At 43.0% G+C, this 14,018-nt stretch overlaps 1 protein-coding gene across 2 annotated transcripts; it reads left to right on the top strand.

The window, feature by feature from the left end:
- The first annotated feature begins 4,650 nt into the window (after positions 1-4,650).
- metap1d (methionyl aminopeptidase type 1D (mitochondrial)) lies at positions 4,651-13,402 on the top strand. 2 transcript variants are annotated; one of them, XM_055866541.1, is made up of 9 exons: positions 4,651-4,909; positions 5,894-6,054; positions 6,450-6,599; positions 6,717-6,908; positions 6,999-7,162; positions 7,357-7,454; positions 7,711-7,758; positions 8,422-8,500; positions 8,596-13,402. In XM_055866541.1, exons 1-9 carry the CDS (start codon positions 4,870-4,872, stop codon positions 8,693-8,695), a joined length of 1,032 nt encoding a protein of 343 aa, XP_055722516.1. In that variant the 5' UTR covers positions 4,651-4,869; the 3' UTR covers positions 8,696-13,402. The 2 variants fall into 2 exon arrangements, with proteins under 2 accessions (XP_055722516.1, XP_055722517.1); XM_055866542.1 differs by lacking the exon at positions 7,711-7,758.
- The last annotated feature ends 616 nt before the right edge of the window (positions 13,403-14,018 follow it).

Here is a 14,018-nt window from a genome sequence, read left to right as displayed (position 1 = left end):
GAAATATAAAATACATTTTGATTTGTTTAACACTTTTTGGGTGACTACATGATTCCATATGTGTTATTTCATAGTTTTGATGTCTTCACTATTATTCTACAATGTAGAAAATAGTAAAAATAAAGAAAACCCCTTGTTTTTGTCCAAACTTTGTGTCCAAACTTTTGACTGGTATTGTAGGTCCTCTCGGCGTGGGTCCTCTATGTGTAGGTCTTAGGGGGGGTCCCGCAGGTCTGGGAGAGTGTCTCGCTGGTCTGGGCGGGGTGTTTGTTGATCTGTTGCTCCTGTGTGAAGTGTTGGGGCTGTGGTGGAGGGCGATGTCCTGGCGAAGGTGCGCTCTGCTGCCTTGTAGAGGTGGACCTGGTCATAGAGGCTGTTCAAGTCCAGGGTGGAGTGGTGGGCCAGGTAAACTTGTGGTTTTGAGGCACGGTCACGGGAAATACTTGCGTTTACCCGCTGTATGGTAGCAGGGTGGAAGTCTTTTCGTGGTAGCAGGGTGGAGATAACCACTTGTGCATTGGGGAAAGTAGCAAACTTTTTCAATCAATCCCTTGAGTGCTGTGGCCACCCTTTCCTGCTGTATTCTCAAGTTGTTTGTGCCTGTGTGAATTATTATGTGGCTGGGTGACCCTAGCAGGTCCTCAGACAAAAGGTCTAGGACGCGCTGGTTATTTGGACACTAAAGTTTCTACAGTATGTGTTTGGGAAAAAGTATATTTTCTTGTATATATTTCCCATTTGAGTCCATCTTTCTCTCTCAAGGCCATAGCTAGGGTCTGAGTTTATTGATCTGTTAGCAGACATTTTTTTGGGGGGGGGGGGGGGAATTTCCTGCATGTGCCATGCGTGCCCAGTCGGTAATTCAAACATTATTACTATAAGTTTAGATAGCTGGCTAGACTAACTACTGACATGGGCTAACTGAGTGACCGTCAGTGAGTGACATATAATAAGTGGAAAGCTGCTGATGCACAACCATGTTCGAAATTGCACCTTGTGTATTCTACTGTTATAACTCTCAACAGTAAGTTGAGACTCCAATGTCCTCAAATGTAGCTACTGCCCTTCTCTCTCTCTCTCTCGCTTTCTCTTTCTCTTTCTTGCTCTCTCTCTCTCTCTCTCTTTCTCTCTCTCTCTCTCTCCCTTTCTCTCTCTCTCTCTCTCTCTCTCTCTCTGTCTCTCCCTCTCTCTCTCTCTCTCTCTCTCTCTCCCTTTCTCTCTCTCTCTCTCCTGTGCCATAAAGTTCTAGATCTAGACCTCTTGGCAGAGACTGTAGAATAGAAAGCTATACAGGTTTCCTGCTAACAAACATCCAGAGTATTGTTGATAATGGTCTTCACGCAATGTTTGTAGGGTCAAACAGTCAAACACACACACACACACACACACACACACACACACACACACACACACACACACACACACACACACACACACACACACACACACACACACACACACACACACACACACACATCCAAAAAGAGCACAGCTGAGATGCTTTTTCTTTGGTTGATCACTTTACAAATTATGTTTTTGCTACACAGCATGCAGTTTAATGTTAGACTATCCTCAGAAACCAATGCTTTCTCATTAGTTCCTAAGTCTGGGGAAGTAAGTAAAATAGACAGGATTTTGGAAGGCGAGGACAATATTTGACTTGAGTAATTGCCAGTAGAAGAAAAAGATATTGTCAGTAGAACTAGTGGTGTCTTTCTAACCTTGTCGAGGTGTCTGTAAGTGAGAAGAACAGGGTTGTTGTCCTACATTGTCATTGTACACTTCTAGTTGGTCTTGTCTATGTGTTACAAATTGTAACTAATGTTTGTGCTGACTGCTATAGAGGGAAATACTGTCCTCTGTAGGCCTATACTGACCAAGATCCTGTGTAGTAGTAGTCCAATAGTGGTTGAAAGCCCTTGGGGGTTAGTTTAATGGATCTTATTTATCTGAATGATGATAAAGGGTGAAAATTATTGTTTTACTGGACAGTTTTAATTTTTATCTGTCAAATGTTAGGGAAAAAGTGATTTATGTGTAGGCTATATAATCCCAACAAACAACATTTAAAAATAAAATGCTTGTTGGTGACTTTTGTTAACTCACTAGAGAGGATGAAGCAATATGTGGCAAGTAGGCCTGCTATTGGTGGTCACCAACCTCTTCACTCACATGGTGACCTGATACCAAGGTGTTGATCCTGCTGTTTGAACCCTAAATTGATATCCTCACTGGTAATTCTAGCCTAAATTACCAATCATTTTTGGTTTTGACATCAGCAGGACAGACCAACATCATAATATTTTTACTGTTATGAATAAAAGGCTCATCAGTTGCTCCTTTATAATACCCGAGACCAGTACACCCTACTGGACAAAAACCTTACAGCACCTGGAATTCCCAGGCAGTCTCCAATCCAAGTATTTACCAGGCCCGACCCTGTAAAGCTTCTGACATCGGACGAGATTGGGCATATTCAGGCTGGTATGGCCGTAAGCGAAGGAACGTGCTTTTGCACTCTATAAAAAGCTGATGAGCCTCTGGAATAGATTGTAGGCTTTACAAGTGGGATGCACTGTTGAGCGCTACATCCCAAGGGGTTCGTGCTGATTGTACCGAGATTGTGACAGCTGGTTAAATAGCGTCCCTTGACAAGGCAAGAACAAGATGTATGTCAGGAGAAATGCAGTATTATCATAAGGAGAGTTATACTTGGAATACGGAGGAGTGGAGGAAAAAATAGAGGCAGACGAGATCTAAGAGAGAGAGAGAGGAAGAGGGTGAGCTTGAGTTAGTTCAAAATGGCGAACAAAAGGGAGATGGTTTGTTAAAGAAGAATGGTAGAAAGTGTAAGCAGAGTGAGTTTAAGACAGGAGGAGAAATGGAAGTGAATGAGGGCAAAGTATCGGAGGTGGTAGGTGTAGTGAAGTTATCGGAGGTGGTAGGTGTGGTGAAGTTATCGGAGGTGGTAGGTGTGGTGAAGTTATCGGAGGTGGTAGGTGTGGTGAAGTTATCGGAGGTGGTAGGTGTGGTGAAGTTATCGGAGGTGGTAGGTGTGGTGAAGTTATCGGAGGTGGTAGGTGTGGTGAAGTTATCGGAGGTGGTAGGTGTGGTGAAGTTATCGGAGGTGGTAGGTGTGGTGAAGTTATCGGAGGTGGTAGGTGTGGTGAAGTTATCGGAGGTGGTAGGTGTGGTGAAGTTATCGGAGGTGGTAGGTGTGGTGAAGTTATCGGAGGTGGTAGGTGTGGTGAAGTTATCGGAGGTGGTAGGTGTGGTGAAGTTATCGGAGGTGGTAGGTGTGGTGAAGTTATCGGAGGTGGTAGGTGTGGTGAAGTTATCGGAGGTGGTAGGTGTGGTGAAGTTATCGGAGGTGGTAGGTGTGGTGAAGTTATCGGAGGTGGTAGGTGTGGTGAAGTTATCGGAGGTGGTAGGTGTGGTGAAGTTATCGGAGACTGAGGTATGCAACAAGGGTTAGGATAAAGATGAGTCTCTGACAGTAGGAGTGAAGTTTTAGGAAAAAATGGACCCTTGCCTTCTGGCTGATTCATTTGTGGTTTCAGGGTGGGTGAAAACCGAGTTGGGTGCTGTGGAATCGGTGAGGGTAACCAGAAGAGATCTTGTGATAATTGTTTGTGATTCTGCTGGTAAGAGGGAGCAGGACCTCAGTGTTAAACAAATGGGGGAAGGAGATTTTAATTGTGTTGCTGTCAAGAAAAGTGTGCCATTGAAAGGAGTGATCACTGGGGTAGGGGTAAATGTGAAAGCTGACCAACTGAAGGGGAAGATTCACGGTGTTTGGGATGCTTGCCGTTTGGTGCGACGCAGACAGGGTGCCTAGAGTGGTGAAACAGAAGAGTCATTGTCTGTTCTTTTGAGTTTTGATATTGAGTCTTTGCCCAACAACGTGATATTAGGATATATAAGTTATCCTGTATGAGCTTTGTGCCGAATACATTACGATGTTACAGGTGTCACACTTATGGGCATGTGGCAGCAGTGTGTAGGAGGGAGGTTCCTAGGTGTGAGAAGTGTGCAGAAGGGCATGAGACAAAGGAATTTGTAGCATTGGGGAAAGTAGTGGTATTGCAAGGGTGTCCATGGGGCCGGGGATCAGAAATGTCCCGTGCGAGAGAGGCAGGTTGAGGTTTCCAGGGTTAGAGTAATGCAGAAAATGTCATATGCTGAGGCAGTGAAGAAAGTACAGGAAGATGGGTCAAGAGGGAGGGATCCTGAGAAGAGTGGTGTGAGTAGTAGATCTGTACCAGTACAGAGGGATAAACCAACAAGTTATATATGTTTCAGCAAGATTGGATTTTTGGCATTTATCTTAATAGTTATCAACTGTACTGCAGGGATGGAGCGTAAGTCACAGAAAAGAGAGGTTGTGGTGGCAGCTGCAGAGATGTATTCAAGGTATTTGTGTGTGCGAGATTTGACATCAGAAGAGTTACAGGGTGTGTTAAGTGGTGGTGTCCCATCCTTTCAGGCTGTAGGCCACACATTTTTTTGTGAGTGTAGTATTAGATGGTAGGGTATTTGTTTTACTTATAAAAAATCAAATAAAAATTTAAGCAAGGTGTATGGGGCTTTTACTCCAGTCCACTAGGTTGCGGTAATGCAACATTTGTTGGATGCCAACCGCCATTTAACCTCCTCCTCGAAGAAGGAATAGATCGTATTTCTCTCGTAAGACATTCAATATTTGATTGGTCAATACATTCGACTGGGAGATGGACTGAAATAATGGCATTTCCCTCCAAAAATATGTGTGTGTGCTTGCTTGTCTTGAACATAATTTTATGGCTCTGAGTGAATCTATGCAAATCCAATCCATGACGCAATGTAATGTGATCATCCACTACAAACAATATGGCGGCGCCCGGTGGTGCTAAACTTCTATCAAGAGCAGGTAAGAATTCGCGAATAAGTCAATAATCAGATAACCACCAACATATGTTGATCCGAAGATGGCGAATGAGCGATATGAAAACAATGCTTCTAATAGAACTTCAAATTAAAAGATGACAACCTCTGAAAAGCACTATTACACAGATCAGAGGACGCGTGTTTCATAACGTGAGGTTGACAGCTGTAATCTATACTGACAGTTGTGTAATTGAAATAAAACTACATGTCTCATTTGGACAGACGTTAGACCTATGGGATTGGCAGGCTTGACGGCCTGTCAGGTGGGTGCTGTCTTTTGCGGATGTAAACAAACGTGGGGCGCCTGTCGTGTCTGCACCTTGTATAAGTGGCCCTTGACGAAAGATCTTGGATTAGTACTCTTCCCCAATCCTAACCTTTGCCATTAGGGTGGAAACCAGATTTACTATCCTTAGATCAGTTTCTGGGCTAAGCTGACGTCTGCAAATGTTGTCTCAATTTGCTTTGAGTTGATTAATATAGGCCTTTACATGTCATATTGAGTCAAATCAATCAGTGTCAAAGTCACCTGATTTTCACATGTGACTGATCAATTAGTTAAGCTGCCGGCAAACCATGAGTGAATGAGCTAATATTTAAAGATATTACTTTCTATTAGAACCCTCTCAGAGAGTCTATAGTGGAATGACTGTCTGTAGTCCAGAGCCATATTGATGTCTGCCGTGTCATAGTTATATTTTGACTACATTAATCCTTATTGGCTAATAATAGTATCTTCGCTCTGTAATTGGTGGGAGTGTACCACTGGAATACTCCACAAAGACCCACAAGCAGTACTATTAGGTGATCATGTACTAGAGGAGAGCTGTGTGTGTGTGTTTTTATGAGTGTGAGTGGGTTTAAAGTAAAAAAGTGATATACTGTTTAGCAATTTTCATAATGGCAATTTAGGTGTTTCGTTTCCTTTTCAGTCTGATTATCTGTATGTGTGTCTGTCTCCTTCCAGGATTGGGGGGTTTCCTCCAGAGGGTGTGTGGTCTGTGGGGGTGTGGCTCACCCTGGGGTGTCCAATCCCAGCAGCACCGGCAGTTCTTCTGGAGGAAGTGGAAGAGCTCTCACAGTGTAGTCAGTCCGGCTGTCGTCAGACCAGCCTATTCAGTGCCCAAGGTAGGTACAGTATGTACTCAATATCCCACAATACATCACATTTCTCGCTCTGCCAGTCACTGCCCAAGTTACAATGGATCACTTACCTCATGCATTGGGCGCGTTCAACATTGCAGCTGACTTGAAAGGCGAGTCGAGACTGACTGATCTACAAATCACTCTGCATCATGAACAACTACTCAATATGATTTGTAGATCAGTCAGTCAATCACAATTGACCCATGATATATCACAGTTTTGATGCTCTCAAACACAGCCCTTGTGATACAATAAAATGACTGTCCTCTGCCCTCTCCCCCCCCCTTTCTCCATCTCACTCTTCCCCCTCCTTCTCTGTCTTTCTCCCTCGCTCTCCCTTTCTGTCTCTCGCTCTCTCTTTCTCTGTCTGTCTATAGCACATCCTGAGGCCTGACTATGTGAACAGTGGTCAGGTCCCAGACTGGCCAGACTACATAGAGATCAAAGACCAGGAACAGATCCAGGGCCTGACCAGAGCCTGCCAGCTAGCCAGACAGATACTGCTGCTGGCCGGACGCAGTCTCAAGGTAGGTGTGTGTGTGTGTGTGTGTGTGTGTGTGTGTTATTGAGAGTAAGAGAGTGTGTCTGTCTGTTTGCTGACATTACAAGTTAATAACGTCATAGCTTTTACCTCTGACCCCCAGATTGGCATGATGACAGACGAGATAGATTTCATCGTCCACCAGGAGACGATTCGTCACAACGCGTACCCCTCCCCACTGAGATATGGGGGCTTCCCCAAATCAGTCTGCACCTCTGTCAATAATGTGGTCTGCCATGGCATACCTGACACCCGGCAATTGCAAGATGGAGACATTATCAACGTTGATGTGACTGTGAGTTTTACCCCCCTTCACATAAACACATGGGCACGATTCACTGTTCCACATTCCTTACCCCCCCCCCCCCCCCAACCACTTCATCAGGTCTATCTGGAGGGTTACCATGGTGACACTTCAGAGACGTTCTTGATTGGCTGTGTGGACGAGGTGGGGCTAAAGCTAGTGAAGACAGCCAGGAAGTGTAGAGATGAGGCCATTGCTGCCTGTAAACCTGGGGCTCCACTGTGTGTTATAGGTAACACTATCAGGTACACACACACACACACACACACACACACACACACACACACACACACACACACACACACACACACACACACACACACACACACACACACACACACACACACACACACACACACACACACACACACACACACACACACACAACCAACCCCTTTGTTGTTTAGTATAATCTACTGGCCCTCTCTTCCTCCGACAGTGAAATAGCCCATTCCAATGGTTTCCATGTGTGTCCCGACTTCATTGGGCATGGCATAGGCTCCTACTTCCATTGCCATCCTGAGATCTGGCACCATGGTAAGAGTTGGTATCTCACAGCAATCCTACAGTTTTATATGGTCCACTCATTCACCATTACCCAGAGTTAGCGTTGCAAAATTACAGGAACTTTTAATAAACTCTCTGGTTTTCCTGAAATCCCAGTTGCAGGAATTCCAGACTCCTCCAACCCGGATTTCTGCAAAACTGGGGAATTTGTTGAAAGAGCCAGGAATTTTGCAACCCTACCTATAGTATATTGGACCTAAATATCACTTTCTCATTTATCTGACAGCTAATGCCAATGATATGACCATGGATGAAGGGATGGCTTTCACTATAGGTCAGTTACATGTCCTATGTCTGTCAGTGTATGTTAAAGGAAAGCTCCACCCTAAAACAATCTTTTGGTATTTGTTTCATTAGTCCAATGTTGATATAGTCCCAAAATGTTTAGCATGTCAGCAGTCAAGTTTGAAGATATATAACTTTCAAAATACAGACATAAAGCCAGTATGATGAATTTTGCATCTTATGATGAATAGGAGTGTGTGTATCTAGCTGCAGGTGATACGTCAGGATTTCACCTTTATTTATTTAACTAGGCAAGTCAGTTAAGAACAAATTCTTATTTTCAATGACGGACTAGGAACAGTGGGTTAACTGCCTTGTTCAGGGGCAGAAAGACAGATTTGACCTTATCTGCTCTGGGATTCGATCTTGCAACCTTTCGGTTACAAGTCCAACACTTTAACCACTAGGCTACCTGCTGCCCCAATGAGGCCCTTTATCTACTTCCCCAGAGTCAGATGAACTCGTGAATGCAGTTTCTATGTCTCTACATCCAGTATGAAGGAAGTTAGAGGTAGAGCCAATGCTAACTCGTGTTAGCGCAATGACAGGAAGTCTATGGGTATCTACTAGCATGCTAGCAGATACCCGTAGACTTCCAGTCATTGTGCCAAAATCCCGAAGTATCCTTTTAACGTTAAATCTGTGTATGCAGAGCCCATATTGATGGAAGGATCGTCAGAGTTCAGAATCCTGAAGGACAAGTGGACAGCAGTGTCTGCAGACGACAAGAGGTAGGCCACTTACAGCCTACATACGACTGACATAAAGGGTTATAGCCCAAAGTGTCACTGATACCCCGGCTTAACCTGTATGTGTGTGTGTTCAGGTCAGCCCAGTTTGAACACACAGTAGTCATCACCACTGACGGTGTGGATATTCTCACCAAACTACCCGAGGAGGATGAGCCATCGCCAATAGGAGTCTAATCCCTCTTTTTAGATCAGCTGTTCACACCCCAGTCACATCAACATCTATGAAGAGGTAAACCCCCAAACTGACCCAGGGTTAGCACCACAAAGAGACTAGGAAACTGGGCATTGATATTGACTCAAATGAGACTGCACTAGTGCAGTATTTTGTAGGACTTCTGTGTAGAAAATACATTTGATTATTTAAATAAAGCTTTAGTTCACTTTTAATTAGAAACAGTGTCTGTCTTTGAATCATTAGCATATCATAATTTACCTTTCACTTTTTTGTCTGACAAAATATTAGGAAACAATATGTGGTTATTGCAATGTTACTATAACACATTTGACTTTATGTTTCAGGAAATCAAATGAATTCTAATCTGGGGAGCACATTCTTCTCTCTGACTGACGGCATCATAAGATTATCTTGTGTTAACGTTGTTAGGACTGCAAGGTTTGCAGAGTATCGTAAGTCCGCTGGGCTGATTATGTCATGAGTTGATGTTATTGATGCTGCGTTGTTTGGCTGCGTGACGTATTCAGCCCTACTAATAGTCTCTAATCACATCAACCTCCAGCTCTACATTGTTAGTAACTTATTTTGTTTTTCCTCTAGACCAATTAGATACCGTGCTTTAGGTATTTCCACTAATTCTATTGAAGCGATGCCTTTTAAGTTCCTTAGGCCACATTCTTGTCATATGTACAATATGGCACATTTATTACACAATATTCAATATCAATGTTATTCTCAAACATATAGGAATTCGTTGAAATAAACTGGTCATAAACTGTTTATTTGCTAAATAAAAATGGCTCATATTCCTGCCAGGTGAAAGTAGAGTCCACACATAGATTTTCCCATTAGCAGGTTTTCATTATTTTTAGTCCTGTATATCAATAAATTGAACCCACATCAGCTGAATGATTCTGTGGCTGATATAGTACTGGACTCTGCTGGGAGAGTGCCACAGAGTCTGTTGCTGAGTACCAAGAGTAGTTACTGTAAAAGGATGGGGTGCTTGGAGGGATACAGTTCTGCTCATTGCTTGAGCCTCCTGTCTCGGTAATCCCATGGGGGGCCCAGTGCACCGTTGTAGCCTGAGGAGAGCTGCTGGACCTAGGGGAGTCACACGGGGTCTCCGGCTGTTCCGGTGGCATCTGGCCGTTTCTACATAGCTTCTTCAACTTTGAGCGACGGTTCTGGAACCAAATCTTCACCTGGGAGAGGAAGTATAGATGGTGTTTGAAATTCCCGTCATACAAGCACACTGCTACCTACAGACAAGTGCCTTACAACTCCAGACCTCTTGGCAGAAAGCGTAGTGCACTTGTATACAATACAATGCACTTACTGTACATATGAAATACATTTAGCATATAATGAAAATAATACTATTTTAAATCATAAATGATTATCATTGAAGTACATCGTGGTCAGAAAATGAACATGGCGCACCTGTGTCTGCGTGAGTCCCAGTGAAGCGGCCAGCTCCGCACGCTCGGGTAGCGCCAGATACTGCCTCGTTCGGAACCTGCACTGGAGCGCACACAGCTGCAGGCTGGAGTAGATGGTTCTGGGCTTCCGGACTTTCTTTGGTTTTCCCTTTACCATTCGGACTTCTGGCTCCTTCTCCTCTTTCTCTGAGAAAATGTGTATGACCATTAATAGTAGGACTATCATTGATTAACACAATGGATCCTGTACTATGATTAAAACAAAACCTGGCATAAAGAGCCAACAGAATGTTTCTGAAAAGTACAGAAATTACCAAATGATAGGGAAATGATGGGTTAGTTATAAAAGGAGATTATTACACGTTTGCGTACACATTTGGATTTGCATAACTGCACATAATTGATACATACACATTTAACCAAGATTTAAAAAAATATATATTGGATATTCTGTTTTCTCTCGTCAATAGCTATTGGACCAAGCATGCCATGGCTTTCAATCCTCAATGGCTCTTACACAAAGCATGCCATCACTATGAAAATTATGTGGCACTCTCTTTTGCCCGCAGACCAGCCTCAATTTGTTAGGGCATGGACTACAAGGTGTAGAAAGTGTTCCATAGGGATGCTGGCCCATGTTGACTCCAATGCTTCCCACATTTGAGTCAAGTTGGCTGGATGTCCTTTGGGTGGTGGACCATTCTTGATACACACAGGAAACTGTTGAGCGTGAAAAACCCAGCAGTGTTGCAGTTGTTGACCCACTCAAACCGATGAGCTGCAAACACCCTGTTCAAAGGCACTTAAATATTTAGTCTTGCCCATTCACCCTCTGAATGGCACACGCACACAATCCATGTCTCCATTATCTCAAGGCTTAAAAATCCTTCTTTAACCTGTCTCTTCCCCTTCATCTACACTAATTAAAGTGGATTTAACAAGTGACATCAATAAGGGATTATAGTTTTCACCTGGATTCATCTGGTCAGGTTGTGTCATGGAAAGAGCAGGTGCTCCTAATGTTTTGTACACTCAGTGTATTCTTCACCAGGGAGGAGGGACAAAAATCCACTGCTTTTTCTTTTGTTCAAATTATTATACTTTTTTGGGGGGGGTCTTCAATAGCTCTTACACAAAGCGTGCCATGACTATGAAAATGATATATTCTGAATCGGGAGGATAGAGAAAAATCCACTTTTTATTTGTATAAAGCTGTGGATTTTTGTCTATCCTTCCCTGATTCAGAATATAAAATGTTCATAGTCATGGCACGCTTGGTTCAATAGCTATTGATGAAATAAAACACACTATCCACCAAATATCCAATATCAAACTACTTTTACCTCGGTCCACACTTAGGAGCAGACAAATAGTGGCATTCAATGATCAAGGGCACAGCCACATTCGAATTACCCACCTGTGTCCGTAGTGAGAGGTGAAGAGCCCATATAAGATCCGTAACAACCGTAAGAGGTGGGGAACCCAAACTCATACATCCCGGGACTGTAGAGACCGTTATTCCCATTATATTCCAGAAAAGAATGAGAGTCAAACTTCAGCTGGCCGTGCGGTGGATCCGAGCAGTGTCCGGTTGGTTGGTTAGGGAAGAAGTTGCATCCTGTAGCCCTTGAAATCGGTAAGATTTGAGATTCCTGTGATTCGTGCATGGCGTAGTGAATCGAGGTAGTCTGAGTTGATTGCATAGCTGTGTCAGCAGTCTGTAAAACTCCAGTTATGGCACCATAACGCTATGCAGACCTGCAAACAACTGCCCAAATTGACTCTTTTAGGATAATATTTCTATTCCATTCTATTCTAAAAGTAGTTCTCCAAGGTAATTATCCACTGTCCAAGTCTCCAATGATTGCCTACACGTGGCAAATTATGATCAAATAGCCCACTGTTATTATGAGAGTTGTCAATAAATTAACTGTTTATCTGTTTCTACCCCATATCCTAGATATGTTGGAGTGGTGTCATCTTCTCAAATTCAAGACATGGAATGACTGAAGCTTCAGGTGTCTGCTACTCTGGATGAGACTGTCTGGTGTGACGTGAACCAGGAGACTGATGGGTGGGCAAGAAGCCAAAGAAAAATCCCCTTGACTGTGACTTCGTGTGACACCTTGTACACCTTAATACCATTTCATGTTATGATTCAATACCCTTATTATACAATCTATTATTATGACAAAGGTTTTATATATTTTGTAGTTTATTTAAATTTTGTATAACCTTTTCACTTGCAAAGAATGTTGTAAGCTTTTGGATATTTGTTTCGCCCTCAGTGCGCTGTCAGCTCGCACTCACCTTCGGATCAGCGAGAGGTTATGGCGCCATCTGGGGGTCTTTGTGTGATGTTGCTACAACCCGGCAGACACATACCATAAGTCTACTCCACTTTACACACTTCATAATTACCGACGGCGCCAGTGCTCACCCACACAGGCGAGCAAAACAACCATTAAGGCTGACTGAGATGACTGAGGGTATATTTACACTGTCTATGTGTGCCCACCACGCATTAAGGCTTACCTCCGACTCCACTGTAAATATAAATCATGATCTTCAGACCACAGCAGCAGCTGCAAGTGGGGTATAGGCTAGGCTGTGTCTCAATAGTCTGAAGTTGCTTCCTCTCCTTCATCTGCCTTTATCTGAAAACACAGGCTAGTTGAAAGCGCACCATGAATATATCATCACCTGTCTATATCAAGACTATCAATATGGACCCCTCCATTTCCTTTACTTCACATTAGTGTTGAGTCATGGGGGGCATTTTACTGTACTTGATAACCACATGGCCACTAGATGGCCTTGCACTGCTATTTATGTACAGCCTGTAGCCTTAGTAATAACAGTATCCCTGTATGCATATAAGCCAAGGCCCTTTACCAACATGTTAGGAGCTTTATGGCACTTGTGGTAGTGCACTAGCTATATTTCCGCAGGGTTGCTGGTTCAAACGCAGCTCTGGCTGTCACTACAGTGTGTTGTTTAGGAGGAAGATAAACACAAACATAACATTTACTGTTATTACGTTGTCAAAGTAATGTAAGCCACACTGATACCTCAATGGGAAGGTCTAATTATGAAACGTTAGATACTTTATTTGTATTGTTCTTAGTTTTTAAATGTGTGTTGCTGTTTTTGTCTATTGGTGTTCAGTATTATTTCATGTTTTGTGTAGACCCCAGGAAGAGCAGCTGCTGCTTCTTCAACAGCTAATGGTATCTGAATAAAATCATGAATCATAAAATGACATTTCAAATCAAGGTTTACAGTTATCAAGAAACACCAAGAATCTTTTGCAGGGCAAATTCCTGGAATAGTTGAGAGGCAGTTGGTGCATTCTTCATCCTTTTGTATTTATTTGATAACTAAGTATTTTTTTAAATTAATTACCTATTCAATATTTGATCAAAGGAGAGCTGACTGGGTGTGATGTAAAAGTTTTGCTTTTACCTGGTATAGACAATCCATACAATATATTTATAGTAACCCTATAGTACAGTGTTGTGTAAAATAACTCCACTTTGAGGCTATAGTAGCCAGACTTAAACATTTGAGAGAAACTCCTTGCCCCCTGGGTGTGTTTGTACCTAGTGCCAGTGTGCCAGTCACGAGGGTGTGTTCTTCCTGTGGGAATGGCAGGATCAAAGGAAGTAGATGTATTGCTCGTTTGTCCTCTCTGTGCAGATTCACTCATCTCAATGTCGTAGGGATCCATGCTTCTTCATCTGCATTGTTTGCTCTCTAGGGTTTTATGCTCGGTTTCTGTATAAGCACTTTGCGACAACTACTGATGTAAATACATTTCATTGATTTATTTGGTCATGCTCAGTAAAATGTAAATTAGGTGATTTATAGATCAGATGAT

Source organism: Salvelinus fontinalis, chromosome 17 (assembly GCF_029448725.1).
Source record: "Salvelinus fontinalis isolate EN_2023a chromosome 17, ASM2944872v1, whole genome shotgun sequence".
NCBI classification, from domain to species: domain Eukaryota; kingdom Metazoa; phylum Chordata; class Actinopteri; order Salmoniformes; family Salmonidae; genus Salvelinus; species Salvelinus fontinalis.
Note: the sequence above shows the minus strand (reverse complement) of the source record. Positions and strands in the feature narration are given on the sequence as shown.